Raw genomic sequence first — 13,790 nt, 5'->3', positions numbered from 1 at the left:
AGAGAGAAGCTAGGAGAACGTAAAAGGTATGGTGTCTTCAAAGCCAACTGAGTACGCTGTTTCAAGAAGGAGAGAGTCATCATCTGTGTGAGATGTTGCTGATGGGTCAAATAAAACGAGGACTGAGCATTAACTACTGGTTAGCAACATAGGCTAGTCTGATGTGAAAAGACAGCTGTGCCAATCAGATTCCCTGATTCAGGAAATGTAACAAAGACCAAAGCAGCAAACAATAGGAGCCAATCTGGACAGTCTTCTGCATTGCTTTTTTGCATTGCTTTTTTTCCCCCCAGCAAACAGTAAAAATAGCTAACCTTTCCCGAGTGCTGGCTATGTGCCAAGAACACTATTATGATGCCTATTTTTAAATAGAGAAAGTGGGGCTCAAAAAAGTCAAATAACTGGCCCCAGGTCACTCAGCTGGTAAGTAGCTGAGCTGGAATTCCAATCCATGTCATGCATGTAATCATGCATACCTCTGCTTAGTTAAGGGGAAGTCTACACTTAGGGATGGAACTCAACATTTATAAAGTACCGATTTGGGGCCAGGTACCTTGTGTTTGCACACATTTTCTCACTGAACTCTCACAAAAGCCCTGAGATAAATATCACTACTACTGTCATTTTAAAGGTGAGAAAACAGAGGATCTACTGGGTCTCACTAATGGTCCCACGGGGGGCTGGGGGGCAGTGGGGAAAGAACTCAAGCATGGGCATCTCTTGGACCACAGCTCTGCCTATCCCCGGTCTGTACCACCACATCTGCCCTTTGCACGGGGTTAGCTGAGACTAATCAGGCCAGGACATGGATGGGGAACCTCAGAGACCTGATGTCGCCCCTACAAACTCATCACTTTGAGGACCCTTGGTGGTTTTGAAGGATGTGACTGAGACCCCCAGTCTGAGTCAGCTCCAGGAATCCCAAGGCGGGCTTCCCAGCTCCCCCAGAACCAGACCTGTGCTCTCTCCAGGGGCTGGACCTCTAATTTTAAGGCATAGACTGAGTATGGGACTGAACCCCATTTCCAACCCTTTCCTTGAGGTGTGCTGGACTGTCCCTACCTGTCCGGTGGTGAGGGAACGGCTGTAGCCAGGGATGGAGCTCCGGGGATGGATCCGGGGTGGGACACAGCAGCTGGGAAAGGACAAAATTCCATATTCAGAATGGGGGTCTGCCAGAAAGGGGAATAACAGCACTGGGGCCCCTGAGTAGGTTCTATCCCTCAGAAACCCCCAGACAGGGATCCTCCCAGGAGACACCTGGGTGAAGGGACTCTCCCAAAGTGCCTCTTTATAGATCACCAAGGACCCCTCTTTATGTGGGGCAGGGCAAGACTCCCCAGTTGAACCCTAAGCAGGGAACCCCCCAGTATCAGCTTCCCACCCCAAGCCCTGGCCCTCCCTGTCCTTACTTGATCCGGGCCTGGTCCACGCTGGAGGAGCGGCGGGAGGTGAAGCGCCGAGCCACCGCTTTGGGAGATGTCTTGGGGCTGCCATCTGAGTCTCCGCTCTCCTCATCCCCCATGGCCTTGATGTAGCTGCCGCTCCGCATCCTGCGGCAGGGGATCTCCCCGTCCTTGCCCCCAGTGGGGTAACCCCCCCAGTCATCTTGCGGCACCTGCGGGGACAGGGGCTTCTGTCTCTCGGACGCGTCCCTACTACATCTAGAAGCCAGGACCCTCTGTCCCCACTGCCAACGGGAGGCGCTCTGTTAGCTGGAGCAGGCCTCGCTCAGGGACATGTGGAAGCAGAGCCAGAAGGTTTCAGGCTGTCCCCTCCCTTACGGGAGATACCTCATCATCTTTCATGGACCTCTTACTACTTAACTGAGGTGATATGCCAGGAGTCAAGAGGATGAATATCAGAGGCCAAAGTGACCTGTGTTGACCCACCCCAGCAGTGAAGTATCACCTGCCCCCACCTTTCACCCCTCCTTCTCCTTCCTCCTCTTAACCTGCTGACATCTCAAATCCTCCAACTCTTCCCTCCTTCCCTCTCCGAGGAGCCACTGAGGGCTCTAAGCAGGCAAGTGCCATCAGATTTGTTTCAGAAAGAGCGTTCTGACAGTCCATAGGGGGGATGCACTGTGTAGGGCTGGGAGCAGGGCAGGGGATGGAGGGACAGGAGGGAGACCAATTAGGAGGCTGATGCTGTTAGCCAGGCAAGAGATGATGAGCCTAAATTAAGACCATGACAATGAGGGGGACGAGGAGATGGAAATGAGGTGTTAAGGAGCATCAGTGAGTCTGATTAGACGTAGGGGGCGAGGGGGCGAGGGGGCGGGGAGGAGCCGCAGATGACTGGGAGGCTGCTGGCTGAGGACCTGGGGGATGGTGCTGTCGCTCATGGAGCCACAGAATCCCAGAGAAACAAGTTTGGGGGAGAGCTGATAGGTTAGGGTTAAGCATCTTTAGTTTGGCAGTGAAATGCCGAGCAGGTGGTTGGGTGTTCGGTTCTGGAGTTCAGTGGAGAAATCTGGGCTGGAGGCAGACATGTGGGAGTCATGGGCGGCAGCTGAATCCACAGGGGTGAATGAAACAGCCCAGGGGAAAGAAAGAGAGCTGGGGAGGGATCCAGTGACATTTCAAAAGGGGACTGCAAAGAAAGGAAGAAAAGCCTATGAAGTCACCTGAGAAGGAGTGGGCAGAGGGGTAGGAGGGAAGTCAAGAGAATGCCATGTCATGGAAACAGGAGACATTTCCAGAATAAAAAGAGTTGATAATGTCAAATGCCACAGTGCATTCAGAGGTTAGTAATTCGGGCTCAGGAGTTAGATCCATGTTCAAATTCTCGCCCCATCACTTGCTAGGCGAACTTGAGCAAAAACTGATTACTCTCTCAGTTTCCTCGTCTGTGAATTGGTAATGACAATTATGCCGATCTCCTAGGGTTGGTAGGAAGGATAAATAAGCCAACATAGTGCGCCCGGCACATAGTAAGTCCTCAATAAATGTTAGCTATTATTATTATAAGCATTGAAGTGGCCTTTTAAAGAGAGCTCTCAAGAGACCACTGGTGACCACTACCAGAACATTTTAGAGGACAGGGGACGTGGATGTCAGACTATAGTAAAGGGGAGAATTAAACGAAGTGAAGATGTAGAGTCTATGCTCTAAGAACTTGGGTATGAAGGGAAAACAGGAGATGGAAGGGGGTATGGAGTGAAGGAAGGATTTTTTAGGATGAGAAACCTGGGCACATTTCCAGGATAAGAGAAAGCGCCAGTAAAGATAAAGATAGTCTTTAAATGTGGGGAGGGAGGGAGTGGGGGACAGTCAGTAGTCAGTTCAGGGATAGAGGGGATCCTGGGGAGATGGGCTCAAGCCCTACTGGAGGGATCAGCCTGGGATGAGTGGTCCTGGCTTTTTCTCTGAGCCAAGAAGGAAGGGGATGGGGGTGGCTGGGGATCTAGATGAGTCTGTAGGTGGGCTGATAGGAAGGCGAGGGAACCTGTGATGGTTGGCCTACACTAGGAAGAATGAGGTATAAGCCTGTGATGGTTGGCCTACACTAAGAAGAATGAAGAATGGGGAAGAGGGCTGGGGCAGGTAGGGAAGATTTCAAACACCTGTTGTAAGGAACAGGTTGAATGGGGTGAGGGTGGAGATTTTGAGAGGGGTCAAGAGTCAGGGAGAACACAGAGTTCAGGGAGGGACACAGACTCTGGGGGTGAGGCTAGGTGAGAGGACAGAAACCAGGATGAGAACAGTGACGCAGGGATGGAATGGGGTCCACAGATAGGGGCAGGGCTCAGCAAGGAGGCTGGAGCTCAATGAGAAGATGGGAACACAGGGAGGAGACGAGACTCCATAAAGCAACAAGGGCTCTGGTAGAAGGAGGGGTTCAGGAGAGGGTTGAAGGAGAGCTGGGGTCCAGTGGGAGAAATAGGGTCTCAAAACAAAAGGGTTCAGGATCCAACAAAGACACCTAGTCTGATGGGGCCAGCTTCCCCTGCTTTTGGGCATGGCCCCTGCAGTCTGTTAGTTCTCCCACACACATTTATTGTGATTCCTTAGGCAATCCTAAGATGCCTTGGACCCCCCAAACCCTGAGGGATCATTCCCTTCCCTGTACTCTCCAGAGAGGAGCTACCGGCAAGCAGAGAGAGGCAGGCCAGCAGATCGGACAGCCAGGGCGCTCTCGGCCACACTGCAGGGCTCCCACTCCACAGCCACTGCGGCTCCTCACTCCTCTGCAGGACGCTGTGAGGTGCATGTTAAAAAGGAAGCCCCCAGAGAGGTCAGGGCAGCCCTGGAGAAGCAGCAGGGAGCAGCCGTGTGGTAGTGAGGCTCCAGGGACGGCCTGGGCTCAGACAGGGGAGAAGGAAGGTTGGTGTCCCCTCCTCGGCCCTTTCTGCTGGACCCTTCAATTCCCAGGGAGGGGGCAATCCAGAAGTCCTGAATCCTAGAAGTCTCCCACCTTCCCTACTGTCTGTTTCCACGTGGCCCTTCCTGCTTCCACGTGGCCCTATTTTTTTCCCTTGAGCTCCCTCGTAAGTTCTCCACCCAGGAGAGCCCTAACGTGTGAAGAACTTACCGGCAAGGCCAAGGACGCCCAAAAGACACATGCAAGGTCAATTCTCTGTACCTCTGAACATGCTGTAGTCTCTTCCTGGAAGAGACTTCCCTTAATCCACATCTGCGCTCGACCATCTCCAGCTCCGCTGGGATTCAGTTCAGGCATCCTCCTCTCCGGCAAGCTGCTCCGAGCAGCCCCCAGCCGCCACCAACCCCGGTGGGTGAGGTGCCTCCTCTGTGCTCCCATGGCGCCCAGGGCTCTCTCCTATCACAGCCTCATCGCTCTATTCTACCTGCTTCCTTGTCTATCCCACCCCAACCTCTGAGCTCTTCACAAGCAATGTCTGTGGGGTCATCTTTGCATCCACAGTCCCCAAGAAATGCTCCCCGAGTGAATGACTGTGGATTACATATGTAGCATCTGGGTTTGGGGGACAACTCTAAGTCTGCTGGACTTCCAGAACTTGTATTGACTTTTCCTCCCAAACCTATGGCAGGCCTCAAGAAAGCAAGGCAGGGGGGCACCTGGCTGGCTCAGTCAGAAGAGTGTGCAACTCTTGATCTCGGGGTCATGAGTTTGAGCCCCATGTTGGGTGGAGAGATTACTTAAATAAATAAAACTTAAAAAAAAAAAAAAAAAAAAAAAAAAAAAAAAAAAAAAAAAGGCAAGCCAAGGGGTATAGGAGAGGAGCCAGAGGCAGAGAAGAGGAAGGTTGATGGTAGGAAGAGCCCTGAGCCCAGCTCAGTAAGGAGATGGAGAGGGGACAGTGTGGGATGGATAAGGACGCCATAAGCAGAAGGGGTCAGAGCTCCTCGCCCCATCTGTAGAAACCGTACAAGTGGGGAGACAGGCTGGGGACAGCATGCCAGCTATCACCTGTGCCACCCACTCCCAAGAAGCCCCGCCCTGGCGTTGTATCTGGGGCTCAGACCGGTGTGTCCCCAGCCCAGGAAAACCTACAGGACAGGCTCCCAGGGTTTTTCCACAGCTTCATGGCATCCTACTGCAGGCACCCCAGCATGACAAACCCCAGCAGAGGCACATTCTGGAAATAACTGACCTTCATATTCAAACAGTATCTGGACCACCCACATCAGAGCAGAAAAGAGGTCTGGAAAAGGCCTAGGGGCAGGAGAACTGCTTTCCAACTGCTGACCTCCAATATCAAGGGAAGCTACAGCCAGGGAGCGCCACGCTGTACTGTCCACTGCCTACCCTCAAGCTCATTCTGCCTCCGAGCTCATGAGACAGAGGCCGGCACAGCTTGTCCAAGCAGCAGGTCGAAGGGAAGTCTTCCTGGCAGTGACACGCAATGTCAGAATAGAAGGGCCCCTTCATTGTACAAATGGGGAAAGCGAGATCCCAAAAGGGGCTCAAGGTGACACAGTGAGGCAGGGCGGAACCTCCCTGCCTCCAGGCCTCCACCACAGGGACAACTGACTTCCATCCAACCCTTCTGATAGCTCCCTGGGTGACAGCACCGATGAAGGTTGAGGACCCTGTGCCCCACCCCCACCAAAGCCTCACCTGCAGATAGTGATAAGTCCTGGCTTTGGCCTTGGCCTCTGGACCCAGGAGCCCCTTGCCTGGCCCGGCCCCTGGGTATCCATCCCGGCCCTGGCTGACCATCATGGTGTGCCAGGCGCTTCGCTTGACCGATTGTCCATCCAGTGACATGGACATGCCAGTGCAGGCAAGACAGCGGCCTTCCGACCCGCCCGAGCGCCCCTTGAAGCTCAAGTCCCGGTAGGACCCGTCTGGAGCCTCCAGGCAGAAGGGACCCCCAGGCTCCCCAGGGGGCCGCCCACCCGCCAGGAAGCCACTATCGCTGTCCAAGTTGTCATCGGAGCTCCACCAGCCAGCGGCCTTGGACTGGTGCCGCCCATCCCCCTTGCGGTCCTTGCTCTTGCTCCTTTTGCCGTGCCTGGACTGGTGGTGGTGGTGGTGGTGGTGGTGGTGGTGGTGGTGGGAGGTGTGGGGGCCTCCAGAGCCCAGGCCAGGGTAGCTGTCTCCTCCAGAGCCACCTCTGCCCTCAGCCTTGGGCCCATTATAGTCCCGCTTCCCTGGGGCCTCCAAAGAGTGGGACTTGGCAAAGAGCTTCTGCACAGAGTGAACCAGGTGCCGGATGCGGCTGGGGCTCTCACTGCGGGCCTCCGGGGCAGTGCCGGACGCTGGCCCTGGCCCGGGCCCGGCCCCTGCTGGACCTCGCTGGTATGGGAGCGTGTGGAAGCCATCTTGTTGAACGGGCAACTGCTTTTCAAACTGGTCCAGGAGTGTAGAAGGCAGGCGGGGGGCACCCTTGCCCTGAGGGTGGCCCACACAGTCTTCACAGGTGTCGAAGGGGCCCTGGCCGGGGTACATCCTGGGGAAGGTGCTGCTGCCCCCCCCAACCCCGGCCCCCCCTGGCCCTCCCTCGGGGCCTACTGATGGCCCCTCACTCAGGCTCAGGGGCCCTTCAGGAGAAAGGTGTCCCAGGCCAGCTCTCGGGGCACAGAAGCGGGGCTCGGTGGAGAAGGCCTCCCCGGAGCCCAGCAGGTACGGGGCCCTGGTAGCTGGGCCCACGTCCATATGCTGCTGGTCGGCAAAGCGGGCTGGGCGGGGATGGCTACCACGGTCGCCATGGTAACCCCTCATGGCCTCAGCAAGGGTTCTTCATAGTGTTGGGGGCCAGGCCCCAGGAACCTCCTGGGAAAATAAGGAGAAAAAGGATTCAGATTGAACAACAGGCCACTTCACCTAAAACTCTATTCTTAGGTATTCTGGTATCCCTTTAGGTAATGCATATCAATTTATTGTGAGTAATAGTACTATCTTTCCCCAAATGAGCTTAAAATGCCTTAAAACAGTCATACTAGACAAAGACACTCACAAAGGGGGCACCTGCGTGGCTCAGTCGGTTAAGCATCTGCCTTCGGCTCAGGTCGTGATCCCAGAGTCCTGGGATCGAGTCCCGCATCAGGCTCCCTGCTTGGTGGGGAGCCTGCTTCTCCCTCTCCCTCTGCCTGCTGCTCCCCCTGCTTGTGCTCTCTCTCTATCTATCTCTCTGTCAAATAAATAAAATCTAAAAAAAATTTAAAAAAATAAATCTTAAAAAAAAAAAGATACAAGGGCACAAAATAATGCCATCATTCGTCAAATGCTGCAAATTTGATACTTATTCACAAGATAAAATGCCCTCAGCCAAAAGGGTTTTTAAAAATCCTTAGGTTACCAAAAGTAAAAGGATAGCCAAACAGACATAAAAATTTATATATATTCAAAGAAACCAGTCATTAGGTGAACTAGCTTTTTAACAAGCTGGCTTTAGGCAAACTGATCCAGAGCCACACCTCTGCCCCAATGCTGTGAAGAGCCAGGCCTCAGGGTCACAGCCTCCAGCTGCAGTAACCAAACAGAACACTGGACCCTCATCTACGTATCCACCCCCTCCCCTTCCTTCCACACCCTGTTCCTTCCATCTGGCTGCAGGCTTATTCTCCTCCCTCCCACAAGCCCCCACCCACCCACTCCAGGGCTGAGACAGGAAGGAATAACCTAAGATGACTGCCTCTTCCTCTTCTGGGTTCCAAGTGTTCCCCAGTAAAATTTCCCTTTTACCCCCATTGGCCACCCCCATTCCACTGTAGGGGAGTCACCAAGGGAGAAGAAACCATAAAGAACAGGAATGCTGGCTGTCCAAGGCAGCATCTAAACCCTACACTGCGGGGCACCTGGGTGGCTCAGTTGTTAAGCGTCTGCCTTCGGCTCAGGTCAGGATCCCAGGGTCCTGGGGTCAAGCCCCACATCGGGCTCCCCGCTCATCGGGAAGCCTACTTCTCCCTCTCCCTCTCCCACTCCTCCTGCTTGTGTTCCGTCTTTCGCTATCTCTGTCTGTCAAATAAATAAATAAAATCTTTAAAAAAATTAAAAATAAATAAATAAATAAACCCTACACTGGGATTGGAACTCAGGAGTTCCTCCCAGGAACAGTGGGCTGGCAGGGCAGGGAGGTGATGGAGAGAAAGCACTGCAACCAGTGCCCCTGGCCCCCATCCCAGGCTTGCCAAGGCTACAGGACAGAGAGGTCAGCTCTCAGCAAGAACTGCCTCTGATCAGGACTCCAGAGCTGCCAGGGCAGGAGCTACAGCAGGAGGGGATGTCAGCAGGAGGGACAGGGACTGAGGAGCTGGCAGACGGCGCCCTCCCTCATCCCAGACCAGGCTCCTGGGCCATCTGCTGACTAGGAGGGGATGACAGCCTCAAAGACTCCAGACAGCAGCACCTCCGAGACCCAGCCTTCCTTCCTCCCCAACCACCACCTCTCCATACCCACTGTTTCAGGCTGCTTCCAGAATAACCCAAGTTATTCTGATTTCAGAACCTCAATCTACTCCCCATCTCCCAGACTCCTACCACTCACCATCCGGGGTTTCCCATCCTCGGTGTCAGGATCCCCACCACCAGACAGAATCCTAACTTCAGAAGGCTCAGGATCACTGGCTCCTGATGGAAAAGAAAAGGGTAGTGAGCAAAGGGAGAAAGAGATTGTCCCAGAGTCCTCAGAGGACCAGTCTCTGGCCTTGACAGTTTCCCTTCCCAACCCCCCAAACCAGGACTGATTGGATCCCCCATGATGCAGAGCCTTTGGACCCCCAGGGAAATGAAGTTGGCTTCATTATGCAAATACATGCAAATGAGCTTACAGGTTGGACTACCTCCAACAGCAGGTGTCTGTGTGATCTGTCCGTGGTGCTGAGCCACTGCAATTTTTTTTTTTCATTGCCCTCAAATACGATTCCATTCCACAAAATTTGTTGAGCAGCTACCATAAGCAAGACTGAGTGAGAAGTGTACAGAGGTGATTTAAGTGTGGTCTCTGTCATCGAGAGGCTTATAGTCTAACAAGGGAACAATCCTACATGACAGGGTTATTTTAGGTCCCAGTATTTTTGCACAAGCTGTACCCTCCTCCTAGAATCTCCTTCCATCTACTCACCTCAACTCTCTCCCTTGGCTAACACTTACTCAGATGAAGCCCCACCTACCCTCAAAGACTTTCTGTACTCTTATTTTGTGTTATGTCTCTCTATTGGGCTTTGATAACACCCTTGGTTCCTCCATGAAAGAAACCATAACACTGCACTGAAATTGTCTGTTTCAGTTTCTGTCTCCCCAACTAGAATGTGGTCTTCTGCAGGGTAGGAACCATATCCTAATTATCTCTGAATCTCCAACACCTAACTCAGGGCTTTGTCCAGAGCAGGCCCTCAATAAATGTTCCCCAAGTAGATGAATAAATGACTGGACTAGAAAGGGGTAGCAAACATTACACTAGTTCAGATGAAAACAAGACCAGACCCAATAGAGGGAAATTGAGGAGGACTACCCAGAGAAGAATGCATTCGGGTTGTGGAGCAAGATGGCTGTGTATTCCAAAGACAAAGTGGTGGGGGAGAGAGAATTCCCGGAGGAGGAAACAGGAGGCACAAAGGCAGAAGAGGTGGGCAAATAAAGAATTCTTAGGGGGTGGGCTGTGAGAGTTCCAGCAGACATTTAGGGTTTGGCAAATACTGGGACGAGGTGGGGGAGAGAGAGAATCATGAAGGAAGACGACTCTGAAGTTTGCAGCAGCCGTGACTGGAAGACTAATGATACCATTATTAGACACAGGGATGTCAGGAAGAAGAGCTAGCTTTGCAGGCATGATTAATAGTAGTGGAAGAGACACAGTCAGACATCAGGAAGAACTTCCTGACCCTGAGGGATGTGAGATAATGAAGGGAATTGTGGAGTCTCCTGGAAATCTTCCATAGAGCAGAGGGTGAGACATGCCCAGTCCCTGGCCCACCCTGTGGCCTGGACTGAAGAAGCTGTTGGTTATCTTGCCTGCAGGGAGCCGGGGGTGACCTCACAGCTTGGCTCTAGATAACAATTCTTCTCCTCCACTTCCCTTCTCTGGGAAAGCCGAGGTGACTTCAGACCAAGAGGGCCTCACAAGCAGCTGTTGGAAAAGCTCTTGGAAGCATCTCCCTGCTTTGGAAAGAAATTTTGATAGCTTGGTCCTTTGTCCACATCATGGCCCTCCTCCTCTTGCCCCAGGCAGGACCCACGTTCGAGACTCGCAGCACAGAAGTCCACTTTGGCCGAAGCCCAGACCATCTCATTTGCTTTGTCTGTGGTCACATCAACCTGGAGTCTCACTCAGAGCTTCCCAATGGTGGACATTCCCAGGCTCCCCACCACCAACTCCTCAGCCCCGCCCTGCACAGGGGCTGTTGCCAAGCCTCTGAGCCTCCATCGAGAGCTTATCAAACTTCAGTCTCTTTAGCATCAATCCATGTTCTTCCAGCTCTAGTCTCAGGGGAGACAGGCCCCTGTAACTGCTCCTCTCCAAACGAGCTACCCCCGCCTCCCTTACCCATGTCCTATGGGGCAGCACTGTCCAGTGCAAAAAGCACAAGTTCTGAAACCAGAAGGTGTGTGACACTAGACAGGTGACCTAATGATGCCTGCTCATCTATCTCCCAGGATCTTAATATTAAATGATAAAATGTATATGAAGCCATTTTATAAACTCTAAAAGATTACACAACATAATCCCTCATGTGAAGCCTTTATTTTGGATTTCCAAAATCCCCACTGTCCAAATACTAAACTGTAATCAAATACAAATTACTGAGGGAAGGAGATACCCAATTTATGGATTTCCTAAAGAAAAGATTTCATTGATGTAGATTGAATTGTATAGTCTTCCTCCTATATAGTATGCCTTACCATCACATTCTCCTGCTGCCACCCTATTACTAAGTGATCGGAAGGCAAAACGAGCTAGGAGGGGACTCATAATTCCATCCATCACCAAGGCCTATGGATTTTGCTTCCTAAAAATAGATCTGCCCACTTATTTCCATACCCACCAAATCATTGTTGGCTGACTAGCTAAAACTCACTCTCAGCCTTCTCCCCTTTCCCAGCGCCCCCCCCCCATAACTGGAGGCCACACAATTCACTTTTGGCTAATGATATATGCATAAAAATCTGACAGTTTCCAGGAAGTAGTTTGCCTTTATGATGAAAGGGGTGGAGCCTGCTAGTGCCATCCTTCCCCCCCTTTCTTCTAGGCTTGAATACAACCATGATGCCTGGAGCTAAAGTAACTACCTTGCCAACAGGAGAGAAAGACCTAGAGAATCACAGAAACGTTAGTCCTGGAATCATTGAGCCCTGGAACCAACAGAAGCAGTTGCCTTCCTCCAGGCCTATATGTGGTAAGGAATAAACTCCTCTTTACTTAAACCATTGTGAGCCAGAGTTCCTGTATTTGTAAGCAGAGAGCACTGCTAACTAATTCAATTAACTCAGAACACCATCTCCTACCTGAGCGTCTGCAAAAGCTCCTAACTGGTCTCCCTGCTTCCTTTCCTACCGGGCTTCCAATCCCAATGGCCACTTGGAAACAGAAATCTGATCATGTCACTTCTCTGTTTAAAACTCATCAATGGCTTATTGATGTTCTTAAGATAAAACACCATAACCTGTCCACCAAGGCCTGCAGGGTCCGGCCCTTCCTACGTTTCCAACAATCCTCTCACGACATGTTCCCCCTTGCTTCCTCTGCTCCAAACAGGCCAGTCTTTTTGCAGTCCCATGATCCCTCCCATCAGGGACCTGTTCCCCCTGTCCAGAAAGCTTTGCCCGCCCACCTCTGCCTTGTTAACTCCTACACACCCTTCAGATCTCAGCCCCGTTGTTGCTTCCTCAGGGCAGCTTTCTCTGGCCTCCCTGACTAGGTCAGATCTCCCTGCTGTTTGCTCTCGAGGCACTAGGTACCTGTATAGCTCTTATACCCGTTACCATTTTCAGTTGGTGTGATTTGGAGATTGTCTGCCTCTCCCACCAGAATGTAAGCTCCGTGGAAGTGCAGGAATTTCTGCCCATCTTACCACATTACCCCAACCCCTAGAATGATGCTTGGCACAGGGCAGGTGTTTGTGGGGTGAATGTAAGCCCTTCATTTATGGCATCTTACGTAACTCCCACAACTATTCCAAGGGACAGATACTATCCCCCACTTCCGTTTTACAGAAAAAGAAACTGAGGCTGACAGAGGCCCAGGTCCCAGAGTTGGTGGCAAAGCCCGAGGTCACAGCCAGTGCTGCCCCACACCAATGCTTTAGCTTTCCTCTGACCTGTGCTGCTAGCCCAGAGAAGCCAAACTTACTAAACTGCCATTCTGAAGTAAACACAGTAATGCCAGTGAATTTGTTAAAAAAAGAAAAGGAAAGCAAACAAACAAAACCTCCAGAGCTAACCAGAGTGTGGTTTCGCCTTTTCCCCTGTGCAGTAAGTGCTGAGTCGGTACCAAGTCCAAGGTCAGATAAGTACCGAATAAAGGAAGCTCCCTAAAGCCCTATGACAACTCTGGGGGCTGGTGCTATTTTCCCCATTTTCCTGCACCAAGGCATCTATCTACCATCCCAGGGCACAGAGGGCTGCCCAGATGGTGAAACTCTGGGCCCAGGGAAGCAGCCTCTTTTGCAATTGCCTGCACTAGCTGGGAAGTGGGGAGTGGAGGAGTCTGGGAGGGTGCCGTGTATGACAAATTCTCTGATGCAGCTCAAATCTATCTGGGAATGGAAGAACTGGCACGCATGCCGTCACCAAGAAATTACCCAATTTAGCACCAACTACACAATCCAGCAATTAGTTTCTTAAACCGGAACTTGCTGGGGGCTGCCAGGCTGGCGGGGTTGTTGTTACAAATCTCACTGGGAAACCAGCTGTGTAATTCACCAGGAGGTTGTCACTGCCCCAAGCAATTACCTTCCAGAAAAAGAATGGAACAGGGAGGAAGGAAAAGGGCTGCAGAGGATCGAGTCAGAGTTTTTTCCTCTTCTCTCCCCCAGGGCCCTGCCCAGCCAACTCAGGTGCTTTTCCTTTCTTGAGACCCAGGCAACTCCCAAACTCCCTGGATCAAAGCAGTTATCGGTGCAGACTCTGTGGTCAGGCTCTCTGGGTTCAAGTTCCTTTCCACTCACTTGCTAGCTCTGTGTACTTGGGCAGCCAATTCTCCTCTCTTAGCCTATTTTCTCATCTGTAAAATGGCGATATTAGAGCCATCAGAAAGGGATTAACAACAATGTGATGGTTAACAAGGTAAAGCATATAAAGCCCTTAGAACTGTACCTGGCACATGGTGAATGCTTAATAAAAGGAGCTCTCATTATCTGTTTTCCTTTCTTTTTCTTTTTTCTTTCTTTCTTTTTTCTTTTTTTTTTTTTTTTTTTTTTTTT

The 13,790-nt window shown here is 51.7% G+C and overlaps 1 protein-coding gene across 3 annotated transcripts in view; it reads right to left on the bottom strand.

Annotated features, from left to right (window-relative positions):
• The window catches only part of DLGAP3 (DLG associated protein 3), a 61,802-nt gene that overhangs the window by 31,389 nt on the left and 16,623 nt on the right, over positions 1–13,790 (bottom strand). For all 3 annotated transcript variants that reach the window (XM_032388290.1, XM_032388281.1, XM_032388274.1), the window contains 4 exons: positions 8,918–9,000; positions 6,046–7,203; positions 1,413–1,618; positions 1,063–1,135 (listed from right to left, as the gene is read on the bottom strand). In XM_032388290.1, the coding sequence (XP_032244181.1) occupies positions 1,063–1,135; positions 1,413–1,618; positions 6,046–7,152 (1,386 nt within the window). In that variant the 5' untranslated portion in view covers positions 7,153–7,203; positions 8,918–9,000. The remainder of the gene's footprint in view (positions 1–1,062; positions 1,136–1,412; positions 1,619–6,045; positions 7,204–8,917; positions 9,001–13,790) is intronic.

This window comes from Phoca vitulina, unplaced genomic scaffold (genome assembly GCF_004348235.1).
Source record: "Phoca vitulina isolate PV1807 unplaced genomic scaffold, GSC_HSeal_1.0 scaffold2, whole genome shotgun sequence".
Lineage (NCBI taxonomy): Eukaryota > Metazoa > Chordata > Mammalia > Carnivora > Phocidae > Phoca > Phoca vitulina.
Note: the sequence above shows the minus strand (reverse complement) of the source record. Positions and strands in the feature narration are given on the sequence as shown.